The sequence below is a fragment of the Mercurialis annua genome, linkage group LG4 (assembly GCF_937616625.2).
Source record: "Mercurialis annua linkage group LG4, ddMerAnnu1.2, whole genome shotgun sequence".
NCBI classification, from domain to species: Eukaryota; Viridiplantae; Streptophyta; class Magnoliopsida; order Malpighiales; family Euphorbiaceae; genus Mercurialis; species Mercurialis annua.
In genome coordinates, this window is record NC_065573.1 from 20,492,205 (window position 1) to 20,511,650 (window position 19,446).

The following is a 19,446-nucleotide window of genomic DNA, read 5'->3' on the forward strand; positions in this document are numbered from 1 at the left end:
CCACTGGACTGTCAAAGGTGGGCCAAGATTCTGACTTGCAGATCCTCTTGCAACCCCAGTAGTCTGAGTTGTTGGTCCTCTTGCAACTCCACCATTTTGCCTTCTAGGTACTCTTGATTGTGCCATAGTCTGACCTGTGCAGCTTCTCTTATTATGGCCTCTTCCTCCACAGTTTGTGCACCTCATGATACGACCCTTTCTTGTAATTCTTACAGGTTCTAAGGCCTCTCCTTCTACTCTAGGGCCATGTCCTCCACGTTGAATTTCATCAGCTTCCCTCTTTCGTAATAATGCTTTCCTTCCTCTTTTCAAGTTAACTGGTTCTGGAGCTATGATACTTGGCAAATTGCTCTTAGGCCACATTTGCTTTCCATTTGTAGGATTAAGGAAATGGCTGTAAATCCTTAAGTAAGTTGATACCTTGTAGCAGTCATGAAGATACCTTTCAGGGCTTTTCTCATTATTTAGGTTCATGGCAGAAATGGCATGGTGGCAAGGTATACCAGTCAATTGCCATCTTCTGCAGGAGCATGTTTGCTCTTTCTTGTCCACAACGAACTGCCCATCACTCCCTATAACTTGGTATTTGTCCCCACCAGACCAATCTGCCCTATAGTACCAGCTAATCTGCTTAGCTTTCTCCAATTTCTTTAAAATTTTAGGACAAAATTCCTCCACTGATCTCAGCATCACACTCCTTTTCTTTTGGATTCTTTTCATTAGCAAAGTCCTAATAATTTCATTCATAGTTATGAACCCTTTTGTCCTAGCATCTAGAATGAAACTATTAAAACACTCACACAGATTGTTTAATAGCATGTCACACTTAAATCTTTCATCAAACTGATACCTAGCCCACTTACCATTAGTAATTTTTCCTAGATAAGTAGATGCACCAACAGACATTTCACCTAACAGTTTCATCTCCTCATTAAACTTAACCTCATAACTAGACCTAGCACATCTCCACAAACCATCTTTTAGGGCCTTTCCCTTAAACCTCTGTCTATAGTTAGTTAGGATGTGCCTCACACAAAATATGTGTTCAGCATTTGGAAAAAGGGCTTCAACTGCAGGAATCAGTCCCTAATTTCACAAGTCACAAACCAAAATAAAATAACACAAGTCACCAAACAACAACTAAGACAAGTCACAAACCAAAAAAATAAGCCAAGTCACAAACCAAAAAATAACACAAGCAATCAAAGAACAATAACATTTAAACTAAAAATCTTATATGGACATACCTTCTGTCTGTCGCTCATAAATGCCCAATTTCTGCTATGATTGATGTCCAGATCATCTGCGAGCAATCCCAGGAACCACATCCAGCTTTCTTTGGTTTCACTTTCAACAATTGCCCATGCAACTGGATAGATGCAGTCATTTGCATCTATCCCAACAGCAGTTAAGAGTTGCATACCAGAAAGACCCTTCAGCCAGCATCCATCAACAGAAATCACATTTCTACACCCATCTTTAAATCCATCTCTCAAGGGTGCCAAGCAAACATACATTCCCCTAAACACAGCATTGTCTTGCTTGAACATGATTGTTGATGTAGGGTGTGTCCTCATAAGCTCAAGCCTGTAGTCATAAAGCAAACTAATTTGCTCTGTCTCATCCCCATTGATAAATTCCAGAGCTGCCTTCTTTGCTCTGTAAGCAACAACCTTTGAGATTTCACATTTCTGATTTTCCCTAACTGCCTGCATAATCCCTTCTAGCTTCCATGTTGGGTCTGCCCTAAATTGCTCAAGGTACTCCTTGGACAGCCACTTTGTATTTACATGTCTGATGTTGTGATCCCTAGCACATGTATGGGTCAGAATTCCTGTTTTGATCTGCACAGTTGGATTGTCTGCACTTATGACAGAAGCCCACAGGTAGAATGGACATGTTTTCTTGCACTTTGCCTTGCATCTCTGCTTGTTATTTGGCTTGAAATTAATGACATATCTATTCCTAATTCCATAGTTTTTGCAAGCCTCTTTAAATTGTTGAAAGCTGCTGAACATCATCCCCACTTCCAACTTAGGATCACTCATATTCTCTTCCATAAAATCTGCAAACCTTGGCCTGGACAGACCTTCGTTGTCACTATCAGAGCATGACACCAACTGCTCTGAAAGTGCATATTCAGATGAAGGACAATCCAGTACATGTTCTTCTGCAACTCCCTCATTGGCAACACTCTCATTGGCAACACACTCAGGTAAGTTGCTACCTGCAGAAGCATCATTCTGTGGAGCATTTTCAGATTCTTCTCCATTGAAAGATTCAGAGTCCAGTGACACAATGTCCTCTATATCCTCGTCATCATTGAATGAATAATTAGAATCATAGAGATCACTATTGCTGATATCCACAATTTGTGGTCCATCCAAATTCACAACTGGTACCGGGGTTTGGAGCCTAGCCTCAACAATTACAATCCTAGAAGGACCAACAGATTCAGCCATTCTCAGCACATCATTGTCAGTCACCAACTCCCTCAAGGGATTATCACCAGGAAGCATCCAGAAATACTTGAAATCACCATCTCCTACTCCTAAAGCTTGTCCCATACTTATAATTTCAATTCTTGACAGGTGATCTGCACAACACCAGTCAATGTATCCTAATACTCTTTGTGTTGTCTCACCGGTAGTGTCCATAGTGACTTTGAAATATCGAATTGTAAAATATTCAGACTGGGGAGCTGCAATCACAACACCATAAATGCTACCAGTAAGAACACATCGCTAATTGCAAAATGCAACCCCAATTTCAAAATAACACCCTAATTTCAAAACATAACCCTAGTTTCAAAACATAACCTTAACATCTTCATAACCCTAATTTTAAAATTACCCTAATTTCAGACAAAACCCTAATTCAGAATACCCTTAACTTCATACACAACACTATTTCGAAAATAATCAAAAACATAAAAAGATATCACAGACAAGATTGACTTACCGAATAAAGGACCATCTTCACGGTCAAATCGTACGACCCACTGAGCCATAGCCATTGCAAGATATCGATCAGTACGCCTGAGTTTGAGAGAAACTGAAATGGTGGAAAGGGTTTGAGAAACTGAAACGATGAAGTGCAAAAAAATGAATGCGTGGGAAAAGAAATCGTTATAAGTGAAAGAAAGGGAGGGAAATGATGTGTATTGGTGAGGTGTAAAATAATTAAAGGTAAATGACATGTAAAATAAGGTGTGGAGGTGAGTCAGCAACCGGTTGCCATATATGCTTTTTTTGGCCGGAATTCATTTACAGACCATCGGAGGTTCAATAAGTAAGAGTACGGTGACTATTTTGTTACGTTTTGAAGTTTGGTGACCGTTTTGTAATTTTTGGAAAGTTCAGTGACCCCCAGAATCTTTAACCCGGTATTTTCTTCATAAAGAAAAACCAAACCAAAAACTGGACCATTCCTTGACACTATGCAGTCGCCCGCGAAAAATGAAAGAACATTATTACATAATAGAAATAAACTAAAATAAATCAAAATCTCGGACTTTTGAGTCTACTCTCAACAACCCAGATCTCCTTTTTCGTAAAAAAAATATAATAATAGTAAAAGAAATCTCCGATTAGGCATAAATGGCCGGAGGAGGAGCTAACAGGAAAATTTCTGCTGCTTCTGCAAGATCTCACACTCGACGAGCTAAGCAAAAATCCTCTATTAAGCTTCCTCCAGGTTTATTTTCTCTCTTTTTTTATATTTCTTGCTTTATTAGATGTGTTTTTTTTTATCACAGATAATATTTTCTTGTTAATATCGGTTGCTATTTTTGTTTTTATCTGGGTCGTCTGTGATTTCGCTTTTTCTATTTTTCTTTGGTTGCTGACATAATTTGTGTTCTTGCATCTTTAGATTATCTATAACCTGGAAGAATTAGAGCACTTTTTATTCTGCTGATTGCATTGAAAATGCATGAGCAATCTACTTTTTTTAAGCACTCAAATTTACATAAAATTTTGAAAATAAGAGTAAATTCAGGGCTAAATAGAGGTTAAGCCGAGGCTGCCAGAAAATTACAGCTGAATTAGAAATTAAGTCCGGACTGAAAAACTATTTTGGTTCCCCCACTGTGGTCGAGAGAACCAAACTCCTCATACATGTGTATCTGTTCATATTTATGATTTTTTTTAATGAAGATTGGGGAAAGAAAAAGCAAAGAACTTTACTTCAGTGAAAAGATAAGAGTTTGTAAGATTTAAAATTCTCGGCATAACTGAACTTCAATTTTATTGAAATGGGAGTTTGTTGCTGCATTTCCTGTCTTCATGTAAACTAAAGATAACTACTTTCTGTTATGTTCTTTTTTCTTTTATGCTTTGGCGTGAAATGGAAAAATTCTTTCTTTAATTTTGTCTGTGGTGATAAGGTATAAGTTTAATATTTCAGGGATTTTTTCCAAGATTCTATTGGTCTTGTTTGTGGGGATTTCTGCATGGGCTTTTCAGGCAATCCGACCTCCTCCACCTAAGATATGTGGTTCTCCTGGCGGTCCTTCAATTACAGCATCGAGAATAAAGCTTAGAGATGGGAGACATTTGGCCTACAAAGAACACGGCGTCTCTAAAGATGTTGCTAGATTTAAAATAATCTTTCTCCATGGTTTTGATTCCTGTAGGCTCGATGGTGTTGTTGCCGCCAACCTTTCCCCGGTATTAATGTTTTGTTTATCTTGTCTTGTTAGTCTACGAACAAGCCTTTGAGTCCGTGAGTTTAGTGTTTTTATAATTCTGACTTAGTCTGGGATTTTCCAGGAAATTTTTGAAGAATTGGGGATCTATTATCTGTCCTTCGACAGGCCAGGTTATGGAGAGAGTGATCCTCATCCTCAACGAACATTAAAAAGCCTGACTCTGGATATTGAAGAGCTTGCGGATCAACTGGGACTAGGATCTAAATTCTATATAGTTGGCTTTTCCATGGGCGGTGAGTTGACTTGGAGCTGCCTCAAGTACATTCCTCACAGGTATTATTAAGCTGAGCCTTTTAAATGAATGCATACGTGAGGACATAAAGAATCGGTGGTTGTTTTTTTCGAGTGTGTTACTTTTTTGCCTTCTTATTTGATTATCTTTTTGGTGCTTTAACAGGTTAGCAGGAGCAACGCTTATAGCTCCTGCTACTAACAACTGGTGGCCTGGTTTTCCTGCAAACTTATCTACAGAAGCCAACAAGCTACAGCCTCCAAGAGACCAATGGGCTCTCAGCGTTGCTCACTACACCCCTTGGCTAAGCTATTGGTGGAATACTCAAAAGTGGTTCCCTGGGTTTTCTGCTATAGTTATGCATCCTGACATTTTATCACAGCAAGACAAAGAAGTCATGGCGAAGATTGGAGAGGAAAAGAAAAACAATTATCGGGTAATATACTGCTTTACCTACAATTTTTGCATGCTTAAAATATATTTTCATCCATTCTTAAACTTCATTATAGGGATCTGCGAGTATCAATATTTAATAGGTGTGTAACTAAAATTTGAACCCAGAGATTGGAAATGAATCCACTATTTTATCTGTTTAGGAGTGCTAGTTTTGCTAACTACTATTACAATGTAGGATATCTTGTACCACTATCTGTTGAGTCCCTATCAGTTGGTATTAGACAGAAGTAATCCAAGGGATTCTATTCCTAGTTCAGTAGTTCCTATAGTATCTGTTTTGGTATAAGATTTTTCTTTTCTAAGGAGCAGGCTATTTGGAGCAACCATCATGACATTTCGTGCTACATTATGAAAAAGTTGCACTTTTAAGCTCTTCTTATGTGATAAGACACATAATTTTGTATCATCTGCTACACGTTTTTCTTAGAACACATGGCTTATAGGTTATGAGTATGAAGAGAGCGGCCACCCTAAACTTATTGATCGTAAAAGTTTAAATAAAATATAATGTACCATACATGTAATGACAGCAAATTTCTGCATTATCTCTTAGATTCGTCATTCTTCCCCTATTTCTTTTGTTCTTTGCATCTGATCTATTCTTAAGTCTGAATGAGAGTTGATTTCTTGATCCAGTATAGAATGCTGCTCATCAGCCATAGTGTCAAAATGATATTCTGAATAATATTATTCCGCCAATTATGCATAGATAGGTCAATTTTTTTATTTTTGTCAGCATTTAAAATGAGGATGGGGAGAGTCTGCCTCAACAACCAATCCATCTGGTCACTACCTAAATTGTACTTCATGTGCTTAGAGTTGTGGGCTTCTTTGCCAACTATTTCCGAAATTGAACGCGCTAGAGAATCAAGTTAGCTATCAGACCAGACATTGGTGTTTCAGTTTATTTGTCATGTAGAGAAGAATTAGGGTTTCATTGGAGTACTTTGGACATGTTCTTGTATATTGCAGTTGTAGCAGTAGCAGTTAATAATCCACTCTTATGTTATTTGTTTATTAAATTTTAGCTTGTTGATTTTCTAAGGTAGAATATTATTGAGCTTCATGCGTTTGCCTATTATTATTGGCTCTTTCAGGCATATGTGAGACAGCAAGGAGAAGCTGAATCCATCTATCGTGACTTGACAATTGCTTTTGGCACCTGGGAGTTTGATCCTATGGATTTGGAAAATCCATCTTCAAACGGAGAAGGTTCTGTTCATATATGGCAAGGAGATGAAGATGGTTTGGTGCCTGTTACATTGCAGCGCTATATCGCTCAAAGGCTTCCCTGGATTCACTATCATGAGATAACAGGTTCCGGCCACCTGTTTCCTATGGTCGATGGTATGGCCAACAAAATCATAAAGACAATGTTAACTGGGGAGCAGTAACCTTCCGTGTTGACATGGCCTACCTCAGGTCAACTCTAATTTCCTTTTGTTTTATTGACCTGAAGATTTGAAATTTCCGTGCCTCATTTTTGTTGTATAAGATAAATTTTGTACCAGTATGTTATTAGTTATTGTTTCGGAATTTCGTTGCTTTTTACAAATTGGATCGGACATTGGCTTGCTTATCGAGGATGCTTGTTATGCGTTTGAATTAGCTGGTTTTCAGAGAACCGTTGAAAGGACTAATTGCCTGATTTGCTTTTTTTCTCAGTTTATCCGATAGTTAACTTTGATGGCTATAGAGTCTGTTGGATAGATTGGGAATTTATTGCTATGATTAGTTCAGTTCCCTTTCTTGGCTGCATGAAAATAAAATTGCGAAAATAATTCTAGCTAGCCCAATGATGAACAAGTCAATAATACGCCCATCTACAAATGTGCATTTTGTTCGAACTGAATGGAAATTTTGTTTTTTTATAACGGACCGAATTTGTAATGGTGTATAACTGTTCAAATTGAAATGAAATGAATCATATAGTTTGGTTGATTTTTGTCGTTTGGTTTAATAATTTGTGATCAATAGTTCGTCAGCCAACTCGCATAGAAGCTCGATAAAGAGTTTGCAAATTAGCTCGTATATGAGTTTGATTATACGTTTGTGAAGTAGCTCTACTTGTTTAGTATCTAAAGGAACGAACACTAGCCGAATGTGAATCTTATAAATTTTAAATGAACCGATTATGAATACTTTCCTCGAAGTTCGCGTGATCATAAATCGAACATGAACACTTCGTTCTTGTAACGAGGTGAATATAAACTCAGCTCGGTCTTTACAGCTCTCTCTCTCTCTCTCTCTCTCTCTCTATATATATATATATATATATATATATATATATATATATAAATATATAGTCACACTATTATTAAGGAGTCAACTAGTGTTACTACTAAGCAGGGGCAAGACTAGGAGTGTATTAAAACTGAACTAAATTGAATTGTTACTCCAAATTAATTAACTTAGGGGCCGTTTGGTTAGGCCAAAAAAAAGGGAGAATGGGAATCGGAATGGAAATGATTCTCATTGTTTGTGTTTGTTTTGTCAAATTAAACTAGGGAATGAGAATGTGATTATCCCTTCAATGGGAATCGCTCATTCCCCCCTTACCCCATGGGAATAAACTTATAGGAATGGGAATCGAAATTTGACAAAATATTTAAATGATAAATAATAAATATATAATTATTAAAAAAATTATTTTTAAATTTTAAAAAATATACTTAAAATAAAAAAAAAAATTAATATTTAAAAAAAATATTTTTTACTTTTTTTAAATATTTTTTTTATAATTTTTGTATAAGTTTTTTTTAAAATTTTTTTATTAAACTTTATCCATTCCCATTGCTACACGTTGAACCAAACAAAAAATGAAAACAATCATTCCCATTCCCATTCCTTCTCATTCCGATTCCCATTCCGATTCCGATACCCAACGTTGAACCAAACGGCCCTTAGTTTGTTTCTATTTAAAATAAAATTATTTTTATTCAGTTCAGTTTAGAATAAATAGTTCATTCTTTTGTTCAAATTGAATCAAAAACTCAAATCGAAACAAAAAATAAACTGAATCAATTGGTTTGGTCCGGTTTGAAAAAATTGAACTTTCAAACTTTCTGTTTGAACCGAATGCACACATTTAGACGGACTAAGAAGGGAGGGTGGACGATCATTCTCTTCATTTTGTCGTTCCGTCGCTAGAAAAACGCAGTAACATTGTTTAATAATTTATAGGACAAACAACAGAAAACAAAGAAAAATTCCATAATCAAATTTTAACCAGAATCTTGTGAACTTCATTTCACCTAACAGTTTTGCGAACAAACCTTCTTCTCATTGTTCCAATTTGCTTAGAGCTCAATCCAAATGCCTTCTCCAAAAGCTTATCATCAATTCCAGATCCAAAGATTGCACTTGGAATTTTTTGATTTCCTGGATTTTGACTATTGAAACATCCAAAAACTATGGCAATCTTATCACCAACATTCATCTGAAAATGCACCAATCCTCTAGGAAAAACCATGGCCTCTCCTTGTTCAAGAGCTTTAGCAAAAACCCTATTGCTTGAATCAACAAATCCTGAATAAACACTTCCTTGCATAATATAAGTAATCTCTGTTGCCCTAGGATGAAAATGTGGAGGATTAATGGCACCAACCTTGAGGTCCGCTCGGACGAACGACATCCCTAGTGTGTTAAGCCCAGGAAAATTTGTTGGGTTCGCCGGAACGGCTGCAAGGCCCGTCTCCGAGAAATTACCGGCCGTCTTCATGCCCGAAAAGACGAAATCCTCGGTGGTTGCATCCGAGGAATTTTTGCATGGGAGGATAGTGAGGCTTGTTGTTCTTATTGCACCAAGTTTAGGGTTTGGTATGCAAAAATCTTGAAGTGGGTCAGGGTCTGAGGCCAATACCAAGAGGCATCGGAGGGAGATAGTAACTAACACAATGTTAAATTTTGAGCACATTTTGTTTGTCACACACTTGTAGCTAGTGATTGATTATGACTAAAAAACTGAGAGTTTGGATGGCATTTTATATAAGTGTTTAAGCTAATGGAAACTACACATTTGCCTCTCTATATATATATTTTAGTAAGTGTATAAATTATAGACATTTGATGCAAACTTTTCATGAATAAGAATCTTAATCCACGCTCCATACATCATAATTACAAGATTTAATTATGTCTTATTTGTTTTTTCCAGGATTTGAGGCATAATATATGCAAGTATCATAAAATTTTAAAGGAGTTGGTGAAATTAAAAAATATAGAGAGAAAAAAAAAGTTGTGGTGAAGGGCATAATCATGATATTGATCTCCATGCGTTTATTTTTTAATCGAATGTTTTATTGCTTCATGTTGAAGGGAGATAGAATGATGAAAGTTTCCATTCATTTGCAATGGGATTATTGTTCTGTAGATTGGCATGCCAAATTATATAACATATTGATACAAATGATTCATAGAGGTATACCGACAATTTCTATAAAGTTTCTTCTTTTTCATAAATTTTTTGATAGTAATATAATTATTTAGGGATGGATATTTCAGTCTCTCATTATAACATTAGCCTCTGAGTTTAATAAACATATAATGCTAACTCCTTTAGGCATAATGTTCCAAAAACTGGTCATCTTTAAACTTTTTTTCAATTACATTTTGATGTTGTAAACTCGTCAATTTTATCCTATTTTATATTTTTGACTTTTAATTGTATCTTAAAGCATCGAATTAGCCTTTTTTTACTCGAATAAAATATAAATAAATCTTTCATATTTGGCATATATTCTAAATAATCTTTAATGTTATAAATATAAGAATAAACTCTCTTTCCTATAAATTCAAATAATAATTAATAAATAATAATAATTTCTTTTATTAAATATGACATATAATTTGAAAACCAGTTTAGTGGCAGAATCATAAAATACAAAATAAAAGAAAAATTATGAAAAACAATGACAAGTGATTAAAGGAGGTGCAATAAAACGATTAAAAAATCATGGAAAAAGAATTAAGAAAACAATCTGATATAACTTATCACTAGTGATTAGAAGATCACTTATCCTATTCTTAGTTTCGTCTCTGAATTCATTCTCTCTCGTTTTTCAATCGGAATATTGATCGAGTATTCAGTTTATGACATAAATTTATGATACATAAATTCGGGTTCTAACTCTTTAAAATAATGATTTTTTTTAGAAGTTTAAAAATCAAAACCCAAAAATAATAATTCATTAAAAAACAACAAGTCGCACATTATTTTCTGGATAAATCCCAGGCCCAGGGGGACCAGAAAACGCTTTTCATTTCCCCCTTTGTCGCCGCCTTTCTTAACAAGTCCTCGAGCCTCCTTTACGCCGCCTTTCTCATAGGTTCCGCCGGTTTGACTCCGAAGGCCGAATTGTATGGTAGAGAATGCTGTAATAATAATTGGACCATAAGAGACTTTATTAAGTATTGTAAAAGAAAGGGTATACTGATAGAGCTGGGCGGGGGAGGCGAGACTAGTTATCAGGTCCATTATTCAAAACAAATCGAATGAAACCTGACGAAAAAAAGTTAACACTTTGCTGAGGCTCTGACAAAACGACTTTGTTTTTCTTCAAACCTCTAATCCGCTCTCGCTTGCTGCTATTAACAGGGTCTCGGTTGATTTCCCTTCCTTTTACTACTCAGATGTTTCAGTTCGCCGTGGAAGAATCACGTCAACGAGAGAAACTATCAAAAATTCTCTAACATAAATGATCTAACATAAAATAGCACATGGTTATTTTAATTTAATTGAGATGCATATATATTGTTTTAATTACGATATAAAATTTCATATAGCAGCATATAACTATTTTAATTTTTTTTATTGGTTGGGAGCTGATCAATCAGTTTGTGATTAATAAAATTTTTTATTTAAAAAAAATAGCAGGGGAAGAAATGTAATACAGTCGACCCTCTAATAGTTAATATTCTATAAATTAATAATTCTAATAATTAATAGAAAATTGAGAGAACCAACTTCGTTCCACGTCGGATAATTAATAATTCTATTATCTAATAATTAATAAAATTTAAAATATATTCTACATGAATATTAATTATTAGAGAGATTTAAAAAAAAAAAAATATAACAATTGATGATTTATTTAAAGTAATACTAACCTTAATTCATAAAGTGAAAGTTAAAAATACCATCAAATTATGACTTTCTTATTTTTTGAGAAACTTTAAAATAAGTTATAGATAAACAAATTAAAGTAAATAAAGTATTTCTAGTATAAAAAATATTAAAAATTATTTTACTTTATTAATACAACTTCTTAATAATTTTTTTAGTTTGATATCAATTGATATTTTTTAAATTAAATATAAAATTATTTCTTTTAAATTGAGTGATTGTAAAGTGTATTTAGTTAGTTTTTTTAATAATATAATATTAATATTAGGTCTATTAATATAGATGGTTTAAAATATCTTTTATAATTTTTTTACACAAATTCAATAAATTAATAATAATTAATAAATTTTTGATCCACCATGTGTATTAATTATCAGAGGGTATAAGGAAAATTGATTTTTTTTGGATGGGCTAATTAATTAGAAAGGAAAGGAACATTCACCTTACGGTAGACACACACTACAGCCGGAGTGGGAAACCCTGCAACACAGTGAAAAAGGCAAATCCAATCCTTCTGTCATTTTCGTCGTTGCTCGATCATCTCATTCACCACTTCAACGGTACGTAACTCTTAATTTTAATTTTGCCTTTACATTAATTGATTTAGTCAAGTCTAGTAATAATTAAATTTGCATGTTTTACACTTAATTTCGAATATAACTTGGCTACAACCAATTAAAAATTTATGTGGGTTGTTTTTGAGATGCCTTTGTAGTTACTAAGTTGTTTACAGAAACCCTAATCTTTATACATTTCTTTTGAACCATTTGAATACGGGCTGTCTGTTCTACCTTGATAGATTAGATTATAATTGTTCAATATAGATTTTTCTTTAATTAAATACAGGTTTCTTGGAGCAGATTTTTTGTTTTCATTTGGTGCTTTTTCTCGTTCGGGCGTGCATATATATATATATATATATATATATATATGGAGTACCTTCCTGTTGAACTTATAGGAAACATTTTATCTCGCCTTAAAGCTGCTCGAGATGTAGTCGTTGCTTCCGCCACTTGCAAGAAATGGCGCGAGGCTTGTCGTACGCACATCCATACCCTTCACTTTCATTACTGTGATTGGTCTCGTTACCGTGAGCTTAGCACTAGTAAATTGGAGAGTATCATAACTCAAACTGTACTCCAAACAACTAACTTACAGAATTTGTCGGTTATTATAGATCCTGATGAAGCTGACGAATTCTCGGCTGCTTCTGTCATTACTTGGCTTATCTACACTAGGAAATCGCTCCGTGAGCTGTATTATGATGTGAGGACCAATCCAAATATCAATATCATTAAAGGATGCAGTGATAAGTTGGAAATTCTGGCATTAGCTCATAATCATATCTCAGGTGTTGACCTTAGTTATCAGAATTTTCCTCATTTGGTATCACTTTGTCTCAGCGACGTTCGTATCTCAGCTCTGGATTTGAACCTTTTGCTGACTGCTTGTCCTAAAATCGAGACCTTTAACCTTATGCGTCCTGTGATTGCGACGTCTGATTCACTGACAGTTTTGGAGCTGAAAAGTTTCTCATTGAAGCATATTTATGTTCAAGGAATTTGTTTTGACAAGTTTATACTGGAAGCTGATAGCCTTGAGAAGTTGTCCCTAAGTAATTGTACTTTGGTGATTTTTGAGCTTATTGGCCAGGGGTCTTTGCGAGTTTTGAAGATGGCTAATGTTAGTATCTTCCATCTTGAATTTGGAGAGAACACATTGAATCTGGAGGTTGTCAATGTTAGCAACTTCACCAGTACGTGGCTTCAATTTTACAGAATTATCTCGAAATCATCAAAACTTACGAGGCTTCGGTTGTGGAATGTAGAATTGGATGATGAAGATGATTTTGTAGATTTGGACACTATGTTTGTTTGCTTTCCTCAGTTAAGGTGTCTATCGATAAATTATTCTTTACCGGATGATGTGTGCTATTACGGATTGCACGGTTCATATCAGTTTAACAATGTCGTCATGTTAGAGTTGGGATGGACAGTAATCAATGACATGTTTACAGACTGGGCAGCAGGGTTACTTGCTAGGTGCCCCAATTTGAGAAAATTGGTTATATATGGGGCTGTTTCAGAGGCTGAAACTCCTTATGAGCTGCGGACTTTAGCCGACATCACCTCGTCCATGGTTCGACTCATGAGAAAGTATGTGAATGTAGATGTTGAGTTTGAATATGAATAGAAATTGATTTTGCTCGGGAATTATTTGTTGCTAAATGAAAAGTTATATGATTATTTCCTTTTTCTATAAAGTTTTGCAAATTTGTAAACCTTTACTTTTATTCTATCTATACAATTATCATTAAGTCTTTGTTTGTAAGTTAGTTCTGTAACTTTACGGTTGACAGGAAATTCATGAATCACACTCATATAATATTCATTATTTTGAATTATGGAATAAATTCATATGATTATTAATAAATGAAGATTCAAATTAGGCAATTTTTTGAATAATGATATAGGTTTCTTGAGTGTAGTAGAACTGTTTTGGGCTTTACAGCATAAGTTGTCCACATCTGTTAACTCCAACAACTCACATGGAGCCTGCAGTCGAATCTTAGAAAGTTAAAAACCCTCAAATAAATGTTTAATTAGAATTCATTGCAAAGAAAATTTAAACTTTACCATGTTCCGCATTTACATCACGAAGTATATAACACGAACTATTAATTTTTTACAATTCCAAACACTAAGCTATTTTCAATAAAAAAAAATATTAATGTATTCGTGTCAAATATTGCAAAGATTTAAAATTTGTGATGTAATTGTAAGACACAAAAGTTCATGATTCAATATGTATTCAACCCTTTTAATTATTCACACAAATTTAATTTTATAAATTTTTGGGATAATAAAAGAAGAAAGAACGACCGATTATTTTTAATTAAAATTTATCGAGTAATATAAATTTATAAATATTTATTGAGTAATAGATATATTTATATTTTTTGGTATCTATTTCTCAATTATTATTAATATATAAGTTAATAAATTTTAAACAACATATAAATATGTTAATAAACAAATATGGAGTTTTATTAGACATTTATTATTTAATGTTTGAATTAATTTCAATAAAAAATAATAAAACTAGAAAAAAAATGGTTTTAACTAATTCAAATTTTTCGATTCAGTATAGTTTGATTTTTTATACTCCAAACTGAAAATTCAATTGTTTTGGTCAGTTTTGTTCGGTTTACTATCGAACCGAACCACACCCACCAATGTTTACCCCTACTTAGAAGATTGATTAACAAAACGACAATCTTTTCATAAATTTTCATGGACAACAATCTTTATCAATTGTAAGAGAAAAAGTATTCTAACTTTGATAACATTCTCCTCCATTATTCCATATCTTTACTAGATGTTTTATAAGTATATTGAAAATATAGAATAGAAGATGTGTTTTTTTAGTGCAAAAGCAAGGCTTATATTAATGAGCTCAAAATTTTAACATTAAAAATACTAAATTGCAATATATATTTTTTTAATTTAAAAAAGGAGTCGAAAAATCAGGAAACAAAATGTGATTTTTGAGGGTCGAACTTACCTCACATTTAAAAAAGAGTGCAACACGAGAACTTCACAGGAGTAAGTACTGCTCTCGCTTAAACACGTTTAACTTAGGGGTTCTGACGTGCATTAATGCTATATATTTATGAAAGGGACAATTTTAAAAATAAGGACCAAATCATAAAATATAAAACTATTAATAGTAGTTTATGCCCCAATCGTTTCATTTTGTTCGATATATGTGTAACTGGATGGCTCATATGTTGTCAAAAAAGCCCTTAGAAATTTTAGTTTTTGTCATAATTCTCTAGCACAATTGACGTGGCTTGTTTTCTATATCAATGAAATCGTTCATTCTTGACAAAAAAAATTCACATGCTAGCCGTAGCCGCTCCCTTCGACATAGTTAATGAGCATCAAATACATTATTTAGGTGTTGCGCAAGGCAAACACGTGAGCCTGGGCATCTAAATAGCTTCTCTAGGATTACTTTTGACAGAAACAATAAGAGCATGATCTACTGCATTTCGTAATGATGAGAAAATCAAACTTTATTGATATCAAAGACAAATACAATAAAGTTCCTGATACTGCTTTTATACTACTAGCAGATCAAACAGAATATTCCTTTTCTGTTAAATTAACTAACTAATTAACAGACTCCTTGTGCTATAACTGCTTCCTGATTTGTAGGGAATAAAATTATGTTGAGCTCATGTCCTTCATGCTTCTTCTTGCTGTTTGATGAGTTTACTTCATGCTGAAATAACTGGTATCGGTTTCAAGACCAACAAAATTCGAAGTTTCGTGAAATTTTGATTGATACACCTAAAGATAGTAAGTCTTCAAGTCATTTTGGTTTCAGCAAGTTCAAGACGTTCATGAAACTTGTATGATCCTCCTCAAATAACCTCTTTTGGAATAAGTTCAGTTTGAACTTAAATGGAGAAGGTGGAGCACAACAATAATCACAGTTTATTGGAGAATTCACGTTAAGGTGGAGATTGTTGGAATATGCCTAAAATTCTAATTCCAATTTGTATTAGGATTCTAATTATTGAAGTATTTGGGAGAAGGATAGCTTTGTTGTCATTGGGCAATTAGAAAGATATAATCCAATTTGGATTAGTACTCCTAATGCTACAAATACATTATTTACTCACTATATATAGCCTACTTTATTCACCTTTTAGAGTATACCAAAAACCGAACACACAATGTATACATTGATGTGAATAAGGGGAAAAGGGGGTGTGTGTGGTGTGAGGAATAAAAGATAATTCTAACCCTTTGGGTTACTTCTTGTATAGAGTTAAACACTTTGTGGGTTTTTCTTCTAAGGATATATTTATTAGAGATGTTCTCTATTTGGTGATTTTCCACCGATTTTGTACTCCTTTTGATGATTAGTGGATGGTTCGAATCTTTCGCCCGTGGATGTACGCTTTAATGCAGAACCACGTAAATCTCTTGTGTTATTTATTATTTTGCTATATATATTATTATTTGTTTATCAAATCCATAATTAAATACATACCGAATGGTTTCAATTCCGATGCGCATACCAATCCGGAGTCATGAACCGGTCACGACAATTGGTACCAAAAATTCAATAATCGGTATCAATGTTACAACAGTAACAGACTCTGCTGCTGAGCTGGAACAGCTCCTGCAAATTGCTGATGTATCACATATTGTGTTGAACAACCCGTATTGCCTGTATTACCCCCCCCCCCCCCCTTTAAGCTTGCAGCATAGATGTCATTCATGTCAAGCTTAGAGATAGCGAAATAGAAAAATTTAGGAGCTAATGGCTTTGTAAAACAATCTACCAATTGAAGAGCAGAAGGGACAGACAACAAATGCATAATGCCAGCTGCGATCTTTTCTCTAATGAGATGACAACCAATCTCAATATGCTTAGTTCTTTCATGATATATTGGATTATGAGCCAACTGAATTGCAAATTGACTATCACTGCATATCAAAGTAGGTTGAGGATGCTGAATATTGAAATCATGAAGCAAATATAAGATCCATTGTAATTCACAAGTGACAGAAGCTAAAGCTCTGTATTCTGCCTCCGAGCTGTACCTAGAGACAATATTTTGCTTCTTTGATCTCCAAGAAATGAGTGAATCTCCTAGAAAAACACACATACCAAAAATGGACTTCCTACCATCTTTTATAAGTGGCCCAATCTAAATCTGTAAAACCATTTAGTTGCAAAGAATAAGTAGAAAGAAAAAATAGACCTTTCTCGGGAGCTGCTTTGATGTACTTGAGGACTCCATCTCAAACTTTTAAAATCGTCAATTTTATCCAACTTTTTAATATTTTCAGTTTCAATTGTATCCATTTATTAAAATTGAAATTTTCACACTTGAATATATTTAAATATGTCATTCGTATTTAACACATAGTCTCAATTTTTTATGCTTTTTAAAATATTAAAGGCGATTAGAATATGTGAAAGAATTTATTTTACAAATAGATATAATTGAAACTGAAAATGAACTAAAATTGACGATTTTAGAAGTCTGAGACATTAATGAAAAAATATTTATATGATATTTTTGAATAATTAAGCCTTTGAACTTACAACATATTTGGACCTCACCATATAAAATTTCTAGATCCGTCACTGCTTTTCCTAACATTTTTATCAATTTCTATCAATAAAGAAATGCAAGATAAAGATTGATAAGATTGAATCTTTGTATTTGGAGTCGAAGATCGAGATTAACGGTTGTAAAGGTAAAAACAGATTAAAAATGTAAGGAGGTATACTATGCAAATAACTTTTTAAAAATAAAAAAAATTATCATAAAAATATTTTATGAGTTATTAACATAAATTTTAAAAAAATGAGTGATAGCTGTAATTTTCTCATTATAAAACCTTAACTACTAGGTAGGAGTTAATAACCATCCATAATCCCGGCCTTTTGGATCTTTGATCAAGAAACCCCTAATATATAAAAATGATAAAAAAATCTACCTGACCTTTATGGCGGCACTCAAGAAATCTCTTAAAACCAAAAATCACTGACTTTTTTAAAATCGGTGACGTGGCATCTATTTCCTTATGTTAGAGACCAACAAAAATCTGCTCACATATCATATGATACCTCACCAAAAAGCCAAAATACCCCCAAAATTAAACTAAAAAAATTAAAAAAACAACCTAATCAAACCCAACCAAACCAGTCCACCTCTAACCGCTATCCACCGCCACCGCTGTTCTCCAACCACCGCTACCTCCACTTTCGGCCGTCTTGTTTGATCTGTTCTTCGACGGAAGTACAGATTAGGTATGTGTTAGCAATTTAACTCACTAACTTGTAGTAACTCGACAAGTCGAGTATCCATCCCACGGAGACAAGAGGTTTAAAGTGAACGAACACGGATTTTGAATTTCAATTCGGAAAGCAACGAGCAATTGTATTTAGATTAATAATTATGAAATTTAAAACTAATTTAAACAAACAAATTATAAACTAAGCAAACACTTTATCAACCAAATGATCAAATATTAAACGGTTTTAACAAATAGGTAAAAACGCTTAAAGGTTGCTAATTAGGCTTGAAAACGTTCCTACGTAACCGGGGTTAATTGAGAACTTTAGTTCGGGTCAAATCTTTCTAAAATGTCTAATCCGCAATTAGAACTAATTGTAATTAAATTAATACACCAAAATCTAAATCGCTCTCGCGTAATTAGATTTCGATTGTACTAATTAAATCCAATCACGAAACTAACCTATAACCGATTAAGCCGTAAACCGCTCTCGCGTGATTAAACCTTAATTAAGTGATTTGCTAATTCGGGTAAATAATTGACTCTCGCCTAATTAATTAACCTTCAAACCTAGGATTAGGAGATCAATCTATCCTAGGCATTAAGCATACAAATCACTACAAAACTTAACCCAATCAAACCCTACTCAACTAATCACAATCAAACTTCATTAACAACCCCTAAACAAGGGGTTTAGCTACTAACTACAAACATGCTAACAAATAAATAAGAACTAAAAGTAAACATTGTGTAAGAAGTAATTACCTTGTAATAATTGAGTACCCAAAGTATAAAATAGATAATGAAGAACAATAATAAAGGAAAGAACAATAATCTTCTATTGATTATACACTAGAATCCACAACAAAGCTTGATATGTAAACTAAGAACAAAAACGTTTTAAAAATCTGAGAATAGTAAAAAGATGGAGGCTACAATCTCCAAAAATTAAGTGCATAACCCTAAAATGGAAATAAAGGGGTCCTTTTATAGTTTAAGGACAAAAAGAAAATAAAAATACACTATATGACTAGTCTAAATGAGGTAGCCAATCAAAATAGATCACATATTCGTCCACATGTGCCTTTTCAGCTCT

General features: G+C 33.8%; 3 protein-coding genes across 4 annotated transcripts; 2 read left to right on the forward strand and 1 right to left on the reverse strand.

Annotated features, from left to right (window-relative positions):
• The first annotated feature begins 3,546 nt into the window (after positions 1 to 3,546).
• Positions 3,547 to 7,063, forward strand: LOC126677237 (uncharacterized). Its single transcript, XM_050371770.2, has 5 exons — positions 3,547 to 3,696; positions 4,408 to 4,670; positions 4,773 to 4,984; positions 5,109 to 5,379; positions 6,497 to 7,063. Exons 1-5 carry the CDS (start codon positions 3,600 to 3,602, stop codon positions 6,791 to 6,793), a joined length of 1,140 nt encoding a protein of 379 aa, XP_050227727.1. The 5' UTR covers positions 3,547 to 3,599; the 3' UTR covers positions 6,794 to 7,063.
• Positions 7,064 to 8,494: 1,431 nt separating this feature from the next.
• Positions 8,495 to 9,385, reverse strand: LOC126677956 (germin-like protein subfamily 3 member 2). Its single transcript, XM_050372778.1, has one exon. It carries the CDS (start codon positions 9,313 to 9,315, stop codon positions 8,650 to 8,652), a length of 666 nt encoding a protein of 221 aa, XP_050228735.1. The 5' UTR covers positions 9,316 to 9,385; the 3' UTR covers positions 8,495 to 8,649.
• Positions 9,386 to 11,942: 2,557 nt separating this feature from the next.
• Positions 11,943 to 13,854, forward strand: LOC126679604 (F-box/LRR-repeat protein At1g67190-like). Of its 2 annotated transcripts, none has more exons than XM_050374671.2 (2): positions 11,943 to 12,083; positions 12,370 to 13,854. In XM_050374671.2, the coding sequence occupies exon 2, from the start codon at positions 12,454 to 12,456 to the stop codon at positions 13,714 to 13,716; it is 1,263 nt and encodes a 420-aa protein (XP_050230628.1). In that variant the 5' UTR covers positions 11,943 to 12,083; positions 12,370 to 12,453; the 3' UTR covers positions 13,717 to 13,854. The 2 variants fall into 2 exon arrangements, with proteins under 2 accessions (XP_050230628.1, XP_050230629.1); XM_050374672.2 differs by having other exon boundaries at positions 12,384 to 13,854.
• Positions 13,855 to 19,446: the final 5,592 nt, after the last annotated feature.